We start from the raw sequence: 13920 nt of genomic DNA on the forward strand, positions 1-13920 counted from the left end.
TTTAGTCTGATCGTTATACTCATCACCTTTATCCCTTCCTCGCTTATTGTGTCAATCACATTAGTTACCTTTGTTCCGAGAAAAAACAAAGGAAAGCACATATCCTCTACTTCGTGATGTGAAGATAATAAGCATAATAGACAGAGAAAAATGTAATACCTCGTGATGGAAGTAAGAGACGAAAATGATCGATGTGATTAGTGGGAAAGACGTACGAAGACTTCGAACATGAGTTGAAGGTTACGAGTAAATAAGTAGACGATGAAGATAGGAAAGAAATAGCATTTATAGAATTATAACAAATAGGAACATTATATGAAAAAAAAAAACATAAGATGCTTTCTTAAAAAAAAAAAGAAAATGTAAAGTTTTTCAAGAAAATCACCCATGTTTTGTCGAACAATGACATGTTACATCCCAAAACAGTGTATGATTCAAACGAAAGAGTATGGGGTATCACAGCCCATGGGCGGTTCCAACCTGATTCGCTTTCATCTTTAAAACACCATACTTCAATATAGACGTCCTGTATGAATCCACGTGTCTTATGCGCGGGGACTAACCAGTGTGTGGGGAACCAATCCCTGTCGTGTGAATTATTCTTCTCGTCCTCTCCCTCACCACTCTGCGGTTCCAAGCGTTGGGCTGATCGAGGGATTACGGCCCATGGGGTCCTTCCCCAAGACTTCGAAGCCGCTTTGATCTCTAAAACACCACAGCTCTGTAGTCGACCTCCCGAAGACATCCACGTGTTCCTTTCCGTGGGCCCGATCACCGTCATAAAGGTCTTTTGTGAACACATCCCTGTCCCGTGGATTCTTCCCCTCGTCCGCTCTCTCACGTGATATAACGTGTTGGGCTGGGTCAGATATCACGGCCCACGAACCGTCCCTGAGAACTTTAGATTCGCTTTGATTCCCCCAACACAGTAGTTATAGGTAAACCCCCATAAGCCATCCACGCGTCCTACTTTGTGGGGCCGGACCACGTTCATGCATGCTTATGGGAAATAAAACCCTGTCCCGTGATTTGTCCCCGTCACACCCGCTCTCTTCCCCACCTTCTTCGGTAAACCCTTTCCAAACCGCCTGCCCGAAACCTAATTCTTGCCCTTCCATTGCTCCACCCCACCATCGCACCCTTCGAATGCCCTAATAAATCTTTCTCCGATTCCCCCCCCCTTCCCCTCCTCCTCGTCCTCCTCCTCATTGATCTTGCGTTGGATTTTGGCTGGTACCGGCGCGTCGTCGAACGCGGGGGAGGGACGCGGATCACGCATTCGATTGACGTCGGTGTTGGATTTGATTGTGCATTTTTTTTACTTCGAACTGCGTTGGTATCAAGCTACGTTGATAGGAGAAGCAATCTTTCGACCATTATATAAGCTGACTGCGTTCACTTGCTTCCATACATCGCTCTGTTTCAGAACCCTAATTGGTCTTCGATCGGGAGGCAGGATCCGCAGCATATAAGCTGACTGCGTTCACTTGCTTCCATCCATCTCTCTGTTGCTGAACTCTAATTTGTCTTCGATCGGATCCGCAGCCATGTTCGGCCCCACCAATCGTAAGCTGCTTATTTTCCCTGGTGCATCGATTCGTTTCGCATATTCTCCTTTGCTTGGATTGTTGTAGCAGCATTTTGATCGGGTTCTTAAAGATTCCACCTTTTTGTTTAATCCCGAGCTTTGTGAATATTTTTTGATCTCTTGGTGAGTGGCATATGCTGTTACGTTGTCAAGGTTACTTCATTCCGTCGATTTGGTTGTGGAAGCTCGTTCTAGGATCGGTGTCGTTTGACTTGGTGGTAACTTGTTGGTGTTTAAGATGCAGTGGGGTTCACCGGGTTTGTCGTGCAAAATCCGTGATATCTTGCTCTCGATTTCTTAATGTTCTTTTGTTTTCCTGGGTTTGCCGTTCTTTTTCTTTGAATGGTATATTCATTAGGTATTATAAACTTGCTTTTGCATGTACTAGTAAGTTGATGTTCTAGGCCGTAACTCAAAACGCTGCCTTTGCCAGCCCTTCTTATTCTCAAAATCATTCTGATGGCAGGCGTAATATCGCTTTTATGGTTATATCTTATAGTTTTCGGCTTGTATTTTTATTTATTTATTTTTTTGCGCCGATGAGAAGCATATTTTTTGTTGCTTGTCCTTGAGTTTTGTTATCTCAGTTACAATTTTTATTCTTTCTACTATGAGGCTGTTTATCTTCTGTTTTTGTATATATGATTATTTCTTTTCTTCTTCTGAGTGTGGTTAATTGGATGTGCAGCTTTCGGTCAGTCTTCAAGTAGTTCTTTTGGTTCCCAGTCAGTGTTTGGGCAAACAAGCTCTAGTGGCAATAATCCATTTGCCCCAAAACCATTTGGAAGTTCAAATCCTTTTGGTTCTCAGACAGGGGGTTCGGTCTTTGGCAGCACATCTACTGGTGTCTTTGGGCAGCCTTCTACACCTGCCTTTGGTGCTTCATCAGCTCCAGCTTTTGGGAGTTCCATGCCTGCCTTTGGGGCATCATCAACTCCTGCTTTTGGCGGCTCTTCCTCTTCCTTCGGTGGTGAGTATATCTGGGACTAAAATAGTTAGTAAATCGCAGCCAAGTCTTTCACATTGATTATTAACTGTATGATGCAACGGCTCCCTGCTAAATTCTATGTTTCTTGTTAATTGAATTAATCTTACATACAACTTCAGCAAGTGAGTCTTTTTCTGATATGGTAATTTAGTGTCTATTTGGTTTTGAGTATCCAAAGTATAAAGTAAATTATCCTGAGAATAATATTAAATGAATAGTTTATGCTCCTTGATATTTGACAGTTTTTATGAGGAATAACAACAACATACTATGATTTCTTGTCTCCTTAGCAAGGAGTAAGTAAGTTTTGTCTTTTGGGAGTTTTGGTAGAGTTTGTCCAGTTCATTTAGCTCTTGACTGGATAGCTTATTCTCATTACTGAATCTCAGAAAGAAGTCTCCTCTGGAAGTCATTACGAAATAAATGCTTATTCAGACGCTTAGCCCTTAATGAACAGGGCTGTTGGAATTATATCTCCCAGTGCTTGTGCAACCAAGATTCATATACCAGCTGTTAGTAGTCTTTCTGTAAATAAATAGCTTCCTTGGAAGGACAAGACATGCTACTTCATTTCTTACTCTTTTATACATATATTTTTTTTTCAAAATAAACTTTTGTTACTTCTTAACTATTCAAGGCAACCTTTGCAGATAAAGGAGGAGACTGAGATTTGCCAACATTTGCAATGACCAACATGGTTAGGCAAATAACAAAATCCTACAACAGTCAATCTATCCTGTTAATATCTAATGTCTTTTGATGATAGATCTAAGAGACCAGGGAACGCAGGTGTTCCCCTTGACAAAATTTAAGACTTCTGTGCATCCTACTTTAGCCAAATTATAGAATGGTTGAGCTCCTCAACTTTCTCAATTCCTCCAGAATTGCATGACCTTCGGACATACAAGAGCAACTGGCTTTACAAGGGCTGCAAACAATATCTTCATTCATCTTCCTTAAGACAGTCTTTTGGCATGTACCTGCAGACACATCATAGGAAACAAATAAACCATCAGTTTACTTCACATTAATTTTAACAAGAGAACCATCTATCCTCTTTTTTACTTCTTATAAAATGGCATAAAGTACAACGATTTTTTTGCACAATTTTGTGTAGTGTCATGGGGTTGGCTAATCAGAAATTACAAAATCTTAACTCTAATTGTACCCTAGAAAATCAGGATGTATGCAAGGTTCTAATACAACACCAATTGATGTAATTGGGAGTGCACCATTGTGACAGATGGCTTAGTGAGGAAGGAATGCAATAAATTGTGTCCAAAACAGGGCATTTTTTAGTATGTCTGTGGACCTGATCTAGTCATTATATGCTTTTACCAGTATTTGAAACAACTGCTCTTTTTGTTTAAGAAAAAGGGAAAGTAGAAATAAGTTGAACTCCACTAATTTGAAATTGGTGTGTTACGTTTGCTAATCTTAGATTACATTGATTGTTTTGGAGTTTCCCTGCCTCGAGCTACACCTATTACCATTGAAATATGTGTTTTCATTGCATAGCTAATATGTCATTGATATGATGATTTGATCTGTATATGATAATGCACCCCATATGCTAAGTTGCTAATTGTAAGGAATCCTGTTAGCCTTTGACTCATTAAACAAAATAGGTTTATGTGAGTAAGCTGTAATCTATATGATGTCATTACAATCCTTGTAGCTGTTTCCATTTGAGATTGTTCCTAGGATCCTAAGAATTATAGACACGTCAATTTGGTGGGTGTATCCATGTCGCACGTGTCAGACATGGATTCGTCACCAACACGGTTGGACACGTCTTTATTTTTATTTTTGGACACAAGCACCGCCCCTGTGCCCTTCCTTACCTCTCCAGTGGCCTTCCTCATGTGCCACATGAGCGTGGCACTCGCGTGGTCCTCATACGAGGGCCATTAGCTTCGGGGAGGCACATTGACGATGTTGTTGTGGCTCTGCCTAGTGTCCCAAGCCCACCTGCGTCTAGTTGAAGCCATCGTTGCTCGCCCTTAGGGCCTCGACAACCTCTCGTTTCACCCACGAAGCCTTCTTCCTCATCCGTGAAGCCTTCTACCTCACCTTCTAGTGCTCGACCCACACTTCCTCATCGGCGAACAGCTTCGCATGGTGCGATGCTGACCATGACCCATCCTTCACAGTTCACCCGCCTTCTACTTTCCCAGATTTCGCATTTCTGTAGGTCAGATTTCTCTTGCACCACAAGTTAATGCTGACCCAAACCATGGTGGGATGCATGGTGGCACGTTTCCCCTCACTTTGTAATGCAGTTAAATAATTAGGATACTCTAGAAAAAAAACTAAATTATTGATCAATTCTAAACTAAGATCTTAATTAGTTAATAATTTCTTGATTTATTTTTGAACTAAACTTTTAACTGAAGGAACCCGTATTAATATGTTTTAATTAATAATTTCTCTTAATTGATTATAGAATCATACTACAGTAGTTGTTATTAATAGAAAAAAAATATGTTATCTAAAGCTAATTATACAATTACACTTCCTTTACTTCTTATTAACTGCATAATAAGTTTTTATTATACCTATGATTAATTTCAAGCAGAAATGTAATGTCTAGAGGTTTATCAAGAACTAACATATAGCAGTAGGCAATTCATGTAAAATTAATCATATATCCAAGCTAACAGATTACTACCAAATATGTTTTTACATCTTAAAATGAGCATTACCTAAAGTTAGCATGGGAAATTTTTAACTGTGGGGTTCTAAGAAATCTCCAAATACGGATCCAAATTGCAACAAAAATATCAACTGCATCTTTAAACCCTGACAGGAGACGTCTGGATCTAAAATTTCAAATAGTTGCAAACATTAAGATTTTATTTGTTCACATTGCTGAGTTTATAAAAGTTATGTACAAATATTATAAAATCCATGTTAATCGAATATTATATATATTAAAAGATACATGTGTCCTCGATGTGTCTGTGTCCTAATTTTTCTAAAAATAGCATGTCGTCGTGTCCGTGTCATGTCGTGTTTGTGTGTCCATGCTTCTTAGCTATGATATAGCTTATTGTTAGCAATTAGTGTGCTGCCCATCGTATGAGGACCTGTTCCTCTTAATTCTTTGGAAGCAATCAATACACTGCTTGGAGACACCTGGTGTTGTAACATCTCATGAAAATTCGTCACTATATAAAAATGAGAACTTTTGTTGGTTTGGAGTTTTATCATGTAGTGGAGCCTTCTTTTGTGGAAGACTCTTCGATGGCAACATCTGGTAGGACTCTAGATCTCTTCATGTATCTGCTTTGGTAATGACGAGCTTATATGTATGTTATAGTTGGTTTGGACTTCATGTTGCAGGTTCTGTTAAATTTGTATTCTATACTGGATATTTGCTTTGGTAATGATGCTTGTTTGTAAATACATAGCTTGTAGTAGGGGGTTAAATTTTTAAGTCTTGGCAAATTTTTACTCTTAAACTGGATTCTTATACTTTCTTACCAGGCTATAATATTGTTTTATCAATATTGTCAAATATTTATGAGAGATATCACTGCTATGAGTTGAACCCTAAAAAACATTATAGTTTAATTTCTGGCTTCTCTATGGTAGTTATTTGTATTATATTGTTTTCTATTGTCATTTTGTTGTTGGAAATGCCACCTTATGCTGAAATGATTATGTTGTTTGTAGGTTCTTCCTTGTTTGGTCAGAAGCCGGCCTTTGGAAACTTTGGTTCATCTCCTAGCCAATCAAGTCCTTTTGGTAGTACATTTCAGCAAACACAGCCAGCATTTGGTAACAGCCTTTTTGGTTCCACATCACCATTTGGTGCATCCAGTCAACCTGCATTTGGTGCCACTACGACCCCCACTTTTGGATCTGCTAGCACCCCTTCTTTTGGTGCTACAACTACCCCAACTTTTGGTGCCACAAGCACACCCGCATTTGGTTCTACTGCAACCCCAGCATTTGGGTCAACATCGACATCACCGTTTGGTACTACGGGAGGTTCCTTTGGGGTCTCAAGTTCTCCAGCATTTGGTTCAACAGTGACACCATCTTTTGGGGCTCCGACTGCCCCTACATTTGGGTCCTCAAGCACTCCTGCATTTGGGGCATCTACTGCTCCCACATTTGGCTCTCCAACAGTTTCTGGTTTTGGTGCATCAAGTACTCCTTCATTTGGTTTTGGCTCCACCCCTTCCTTTGGACAGTCAGCATCTGCATTTGGTAGCACACCTTTTGGAGCATCACCATCTCCTTTTGGTGCTCAGAGTTCCCCATTTGGTAAGTTACTTTTTTTCCATTTACCCAGAAGCCCTCTGTTCCTTGAGAGCGGGAAACCTGAAAAGCATTGTTTGTATTGTCGTTTTGAAATTCACATATGTAAACTTGCTTTTTAGTTGGCTATCTTTGGTTGTTGAACGAAAGAATGCTCATTTTTCATGTCCTTTTTTTCTTGTTTTCCCCTATATTACCCTTTTATTTATGCTCTTATCATTATTCTCTGGGCTTTTTGTTCACCTACATGTATATTGATGTTTTGCAGGTGCTCAAGCAACAACACCAACATTTGGTAGCCCGGGATTTGGACAATCAACTTTTGGGGGTCAACCTGGAGGGACAAGAGCAGCAGCATTTAGCCCAACGCCTGAGGTTGATGGTGGCACTGGTAGTCAGCCTGCTGGCAAGATGGAGTCAATATCTGCCATGCCTGCATATAAAGATAGGAGTCATGAGGAACTAAGATGGGAGGATTATCAACGTGGTGATAAAGGTAAGAACAAACCTTTAAGTACTGTTGTGGGGCTTTTCTCGGGGTATATACACTTTTTCAGGGCATATAACAAGGCATCTTCATTATGGCATGTAGATAAATCCCCTTCTTATTTTGTGAGGCAACAATTGTTTAGTCTTCCCTTGGCTTTTCTTGCGCGAGAGATTTTGGCTTCATGTATTAGTATATTTCTGATTGCTGGTTGTATGTTCTAAAGCATGCTTCACACTAGATGTGTTCTTATTTTTTATAATCCTCAAATGATATATTTTATGCCAATTTTTAGTATATTTTTCGTCCTATATCTTCTTCACCTAATAATGACCTGGTTAATGTGATTTCTAGGTGGTCCAAATCCTTCGGGGCAGCCTGCAGGTGCTATCAATTTTTCGGCTTCATCTCAAACCAGCCCCTTTGGTTCTGCAGGCACATTTGGTCAATCTTCCACAAACCCTTTCTCCTCCACCACGCCTTCAAATCCTTTTGCACTTAAACCTCCCAGTTTTGGTTCATCTGGATTTGGTTCTACCTCTAGTTCAATTTTCAGCTCACCATTCACCACATCCTCATCGAGCCCCTTTGGTTCAACTTCCTCTACCAGTCCAATGTTTGGTGCTCCTACTGGTTCGACATTTGGTTCAAGTTTGTCATCCATGGCTTTTGGTGGGACAACATCATCATCTGCTTTCGGTTCTACGCCTTCAATATTTGGTTCTTCAATGGCGGGGCCAACTTCAACTTTTGGGACTGGTTTGGGCTTTGGCAACACTCAATCTTCTGGGTTATTCCAGTCCTCTGCTGCACCCTTTGGGCAGGCGTCATCCTTGTTTGGGCAGCCAAATACTGGATTTCAACAAGCTATGCCTACTTTCGTATCAAATCAATTTGCCAGTCAGTCCACTGGTTTTGGGGGAAGTCTGTTCAGTAGTTCAACGCCATCAGTCTTTCCTTCAAGCACTCCAGTCGGATTTGGGCAAACAGCTGTAAGTATACTCATAAGAATAAATATTGGGATATTTACACCATTCATATGATAGTTTGTGACATCTGGCTGGCTTGCATTATTTTGGAGTTAAGTTCTTGCTTGTCTTTTGCAGCCTTCAGTGCAGACACCCTTTCAACTGGCACCAGTAGCCCAGACATCAAGTACATTTTCTTTTCCAAATGTAGGCCAGGCACAACCAGGTACATTTAAGGGATCTGCCTTGTCTTTTTGCTTGCTAGTTGTTCTTGTTCTGTTTTTACAACTTTTTTGTTCTTCAACTCTTCAGCCTCTTCTGGTGGCTTTGGTAGCATTTCAAACATCTTCAGTCAAGGCACCTTCACACAGAAGTATGTTATTGTGCTTTTTCTTTATTCCTTGTGCATTTTGTTTTTCTTTTTGTACAGTGTAGTTATGAGCATCTTGGTTCTTTATTTGATAGTAGATTGTTAAATTTAAGTAATATAGCAGGTAACATACTCTAGTAAAAAGATACTATTAGCTGATTTAGAACATTTTATATATTATTTCAATCGAGAAAGCCTTGGATACTTTGTAGCCCATCCTTGTCTTGTTGCAATAGCACAGGGTCTTTAGTTGTTTGTAAGTAGGGCAGACCGACAATCTATATGGAAATTGTTTTAGTTTTTAATTTTAAGAAGGCTAGCTTGTAATGCTTTACAAGAATACTTTTCTTATCCTGACTCATTTCTTCATTTTTTTTTTTTTTTAATTGTCCTCTCCTATATGTCCATGAAACAGTGCTGCTAGTCAATCCAATATGGTCATGCAACCAGCTCCTGTGACAAATCCTTTTGGAACACTTCCAGCAATGCCTCAGATGTCAATTGGTCGGACGGGCTCTGCCCCTTCAATTCAGTATGGAATTTCTAGCATGCCTGTAAGTCTAGCTTTTTTCTACACAACAAATATATGTAAGGAGTGTGTGGATCTTTCTTGTCATTCAACCTAGATGTGATTTTCCCATTTAATTGTACTATTATCAACTATCATGCTTTGTGAATCAAATTTGTGACCTTTGCTGGGAACAGGTTGCTGACAAGCCTACTTTATTAAGGGCTTCCTCAATGCTAGTTCCAAGACATTTATCTCAGAGAAGGATCAAACTACCTCCAAGGAAATATTCCGCAAAAAATGATGGCCCAAGGGTGAGAAATCATTGTTGGGAGAGCGTACAGCTATAATAATTTGATTACAAGTTTATTAGATGCAAGCTGCAGATATTCCTTCTTTTAATAAATCATTTTTTTTTTCTGAGGATCAACATCTTTCTACTTTCAGGTGGCTTTTTTTGCTGATGATGAAACACAATCAACACCAAAGGCAGATGCATATTTTGTCCCCAGAGAAAATCCTAGGGCACTGATCATTCGTCCAATTGAGCAATGGCCTCCACGAAGTAATATGGAAAAGGAAAATATCATGAAAAATGGATCGATCCCAGCTGCCGAAAATGGTAATGTTCCTGTCCCACTTAAAATGATTTGAACATTTGAGTTCTTGTTAAATATTGTTGAAGAGTCTTGTTTGAATGCGTAGCTTGTCTATATGCTCTATCTTATCATGAAAGGAGATTGCATGATGCAGCAAGTTCCATTTGTTGCAGTTAAGTTGTTATATAACCCTTTATAGAGGGACAAAAAACAGAGGGTGAGCTTCAGTATGGCATTGTCGAAATGCCAAGACGAAGTGACCGCTTGGGCTGCTTCCTAATGACAAATAGCTATTTTTAGTATAGAAGAGCTGAATGTTGTAAATTTGCTGCCATTTGTCTTATCACTTGTAAATTACGCAAAAGCATAAACCTGTTTATCATTGTATGTATGCTTAGATTTAACCTATTTTGCTTTTATAACTTAAAAGATGATCAATGAAATGGGAAGAATAATTTAGAAATGAAGCCAACTAATCAACAAATTTGAGTGTAAAAGAATCTAAGATTAGGTGTTCACATTTAAGAATCCTTTTTATACAAGCCAACAGGTCACCAAATGAACAATATCAATCTATGGCATCCTTGGTGCTTGGGGTGCCTGTTACAACCTTGATTGGTGTAAGGTCTCTGTTCTTTGAGATTTCCTTAAAAACCTTATGCTTATTGCTGGGTCACCACTCAGCAAGATGTCCTATGTTTATGGCTAGACATTAGAAAGAAGGTGGTTTACATATATGCTTGAAAGGGACTGATCTACAGAAAAAGACCTTGGTAATGGAGTTAAATCTGGAAAGTAGAAAGAAATTTGAAAGTGATTATAGGTTTTTTCAGATAAATTTTGGCTCGGAATCAAAAGATCATACATAAGCAAGTTATAGGATGAAAAGTGGAAGTCTAGAGCAGAAGAAACAAGAAAAGCAAGGGCCACATTTGTTAATCAATCTATGATTCATTTGTCCTACGAACTCTGCAATCATAACAGGTGCAAATATAGCAAAATTTCGAATTTGGCAGTTTTTGACCAAGAAGCCAGCATGCTTTTGCAGAGCAAAACCATAGCAATTACATTGTCTTAGCATCAGATGAATCTGCTTTTGTCAGTTCTATCCACTTGAAATGTTTCCAAAGATTGCGAAATTTTGGGATGGCACAAGAGCCAGAAATGTGCCACCTCAAACAATTGGAGTAGCTTGTGTTACTTCTGCTATGAGATGTAGGTGGAATTAATTGGATCTGAACTTTTCCTTGTTTTATTGGTAATATTGGCCTTTACAATGCAGAATCATGATGTTAATGTGGTGGGGCATTATTTTGTGCAAGATGCTGACTATAGGTATACGCCAAGATTTTTTTTTTTTCCTGTGGTGGAGAGGTAAAATTGTTGTCCTTCCAACAGAAGGCAGCATTGCTATTATATTCCAAATTATACACCCAATATTATATGACACTTATTTCAAGGTTTCTAAGTAAACAATCGGTGCAGGTCCCGTAGGTCCATCATTGAGAACCCATTGAATCTGGAGATCCATCAATATATTGGAATTGGCCAAGAACTGACCTTGACCTGGTTGCACATGTTTGTAATTTGGTTGTTGGTCAATCCTGGTTGACTCCTGGCAGTCGCAGTTAATCCTAGATAGTCTTGATCGGTTCTTGTGATCTTGAGAACCATAGGCTGATTACCCAAATACTGTGGGGCTGTCCACTGATGAAGATAATTATCTCTTTTTTCATCTTATACACTGTGTATCCATGCAAAAGCTCTTATTTCCTCTATTTTAGCTGTTTGAATATATTTTCTTAAGTATATGATTTTGTTCCAGAATTTGTTGGTTTACAAGTTAATCTAGCAATGATTTATTTTTTTTCACACAAGAAAAAGGTTGATTTGACTTATAGACCTTTTTAAGCTATTGTAGCATTTACATGATACGGTAACATTTCATACTTCAGCATTATTCCAAAATTATATTCAATGGCAACTTTCCTTCTTAACAAGAATGGGACACCATATAAGATGTAGCTTTTTAGTGTTTAGAACTTCATAGTATTTTGATATGGGATACTTCACTTAGTGGCAAAATGCTAACGGTGACATCATGATTGATGAATACTGGAAACACATTTACGATACCATACTGCTGTTTGAAGGGGCATGCGAGAACCATGTAATCATGACATGCTAATGCTAATATGAGGAACAGATCTTATTTTGGATTTCTTGTTGTTGAACCATGGTAATCATGACATGCTAATGCTGATCCGAGGAACGGATCTTATTTTGGATTTCTTGTTGTTTATTGTGTTGGATAATGTCATCTACTTTGCCATTTAATCTACTTTTATTCTGTTGGATATCTTAGGAAGACAATGATACAGAGATATTTAATCTACTTTCTCTTGGAACTTCCTAGTCTCAATATGATGTCATATTTAGAGGTGTACTATGAAAATTTGTCTCATTGAAAACCAATTATTTCTTATCATGGATCTTTCTTATCTCTGTCAAGTTATTCTTTAGATAGATAGTCTTGCACATTAAAAGTGTTCATTAATATTACCTTGCTGAATGCATGCTCACTTATGATGATTTAGCTTAGATTCTTATGTCAGTTTGGTTGTTAGCGTACTCTATTTGTTCTCCGACCTTTTTCTTTTACTGTGATACTCTCCAGGTAAAGTATCAGGAGAGCCATCTGCTCCGGCTTTCAAGGAGATGTATGCAGGTGATAATGATGGTAAGTTTATTTCACCAGTTTTTCTTTTGAAATTCTTTCTTTACAAGCAGAGAATGCACTTTTTGTTACTAGTTTAAAATCAGTTTTCAGATGTTCGATGTGGATTTGTTAAAAGGGTGAAAATTTAGTGCTAAACATTATCGTTCTAGATGTAGTACAAACATTTTTGTTAGACTCTTAGGAGAATAAAACATGGAAGGTTCATGTATGATTTGATTTGTCTTGTCTTGCATTGTCCCTCTTAACTCCTTGGTCTGTTGGGAAGCTAATTAATCTCAGAGATGTTAGTTTGGGTGAATATTCAGGACCTATTGGGCATACTTTCAGTTGTAAGAGCCCAAGTAATTGTTCTGTAAAGTTATCAGGCTAGCAGATTGAACAGATCACAGCCATTTATTAGTAAGATTTCTTCAACCAGTAGAACATTCTTCCCATCATTTATGTTACTGTTCTGGAAATGATGCAGAGTATGCTACTGGGAATGGCCATACAAGGGAGCATACTGGCACGACCGTCTCAGCCTCCAAGTCTTTGCAGAAGGAAAACGGTAATGGTGATGATCAGATGCAGAAGGTAACCGATTCTTCTTATGTGAAAATATCGGGACACAGGGCTGGCAAGGCTGCAATCGTGTACGAGCATGGTGCAGACATCGAGGCGCTAATGCCGAAGCTCCGCCAAGATGATTACTATACCGAACCACGTATCCAGGAACTCGCTGCAAAAGAGCGCGCTGAGCCAGGCTTCTGCCGCCATGTCAAGGATTTTGTGGTTGGTAGGCATGGCTATGGCAGCATCAAGTTTTACGGAGAAACTGATGTGAGGGGGCTTGACCTAGAGTCGATCGTCCAGTTCAACCACCGCGAAGTGATTGTTTACAGCGATGATAGCAAGAAGCCCCCAATTGGGCAGGGTCTCAACAAGCCTGCCGAGGTTACACTTCTCAACATCAAGTGTATGAACAAGAAGACAGGGCAGCAGTACACAGAGGGGCCCAACGTCGATAAGTACAAGGAGATGCTGACACTGAAAGGTGAGGAGCAGGGGGCTGAGTTCCTGTCCTTTGATCCCGTCAAGGGAGAGTGGAAGTTCAAGGTCAAGCACTTCAGCTCTTATGAGTTCTTGCTAGAGACGGATTGTTCGTAAGGCTACCTACTGGCTGGGAAGGTGGAAATTCATATACCATGATCAGACATCTTCTTCCTCTAGTTTCTTCAAACTCCCCTCCCTGTAGTTTCTTTAGTCTTGTGTTTTAACCCTTTTCAGTTGTAATTGTTACAGCATCATCCTATTCTCTGTTGGAAGTACAGATTGTGCCAATATGTGATGCCTTTTTGTTTTTAAACCTTGTTCCTCCTTTCTTTTTTTCTCATGATTCTTTTGAAGAGATGCTTAAGACTCGT

General features: G+C 39.3%; 1 protein-coding gene across 1 annotated transcript; it reads left to right on the plus strand.

Annotated features, from left to right (window-relative positions):
• Positions 1-1095: 1095 nt before the first annotated feature.
• Positions 1096-13862, plus strand: LOC103969449 (nuclear pore complex protein NUP98A). Its single transcript, XM_009382984.3, has 13 exons — positions 1096-1288; positions 1427-1566; positions 2277-2558; positions 6255-6851; positions 7114-7341; positions 7687-8324; positions 8439-8526; positions 8613-8673; positions 9086-9224; positions 9376-9492; positions 9626-9800; positions 12455-12517; positions 12984-13862. The coding sequence occupies exons 2-13, from the start codon at positions 1548-1550 to the stop codon at positions 13661-13663; spliced, it is 3087 nt and encodes a 1028-aa protein (XP_009381259.2). The 5' UTR covers positions 1096-1288; positions 1427-1547; the 3' UTR covers positions 13664-13862.
• Positions 13863-13920: the final 58 nt, after the last annotated feature.

This window comes from Musa acuminata, chromosome BXJ2-2 (genome assembly GCF_036884655.1).
Source record: "Musa acuminata AAA Group cultivar baxijiao chromosome BXJ2-2, Cavendish_Baxijiao_AAA, whole genome shotgun sequence".
In the NCBI taxonomy this organism is placed as follows: Eukaryota; Viridiplantae; Streptophyta; class Magnoliopsida; order Zingiberales; family Musaceae; genus Musa; species Musa acuminata.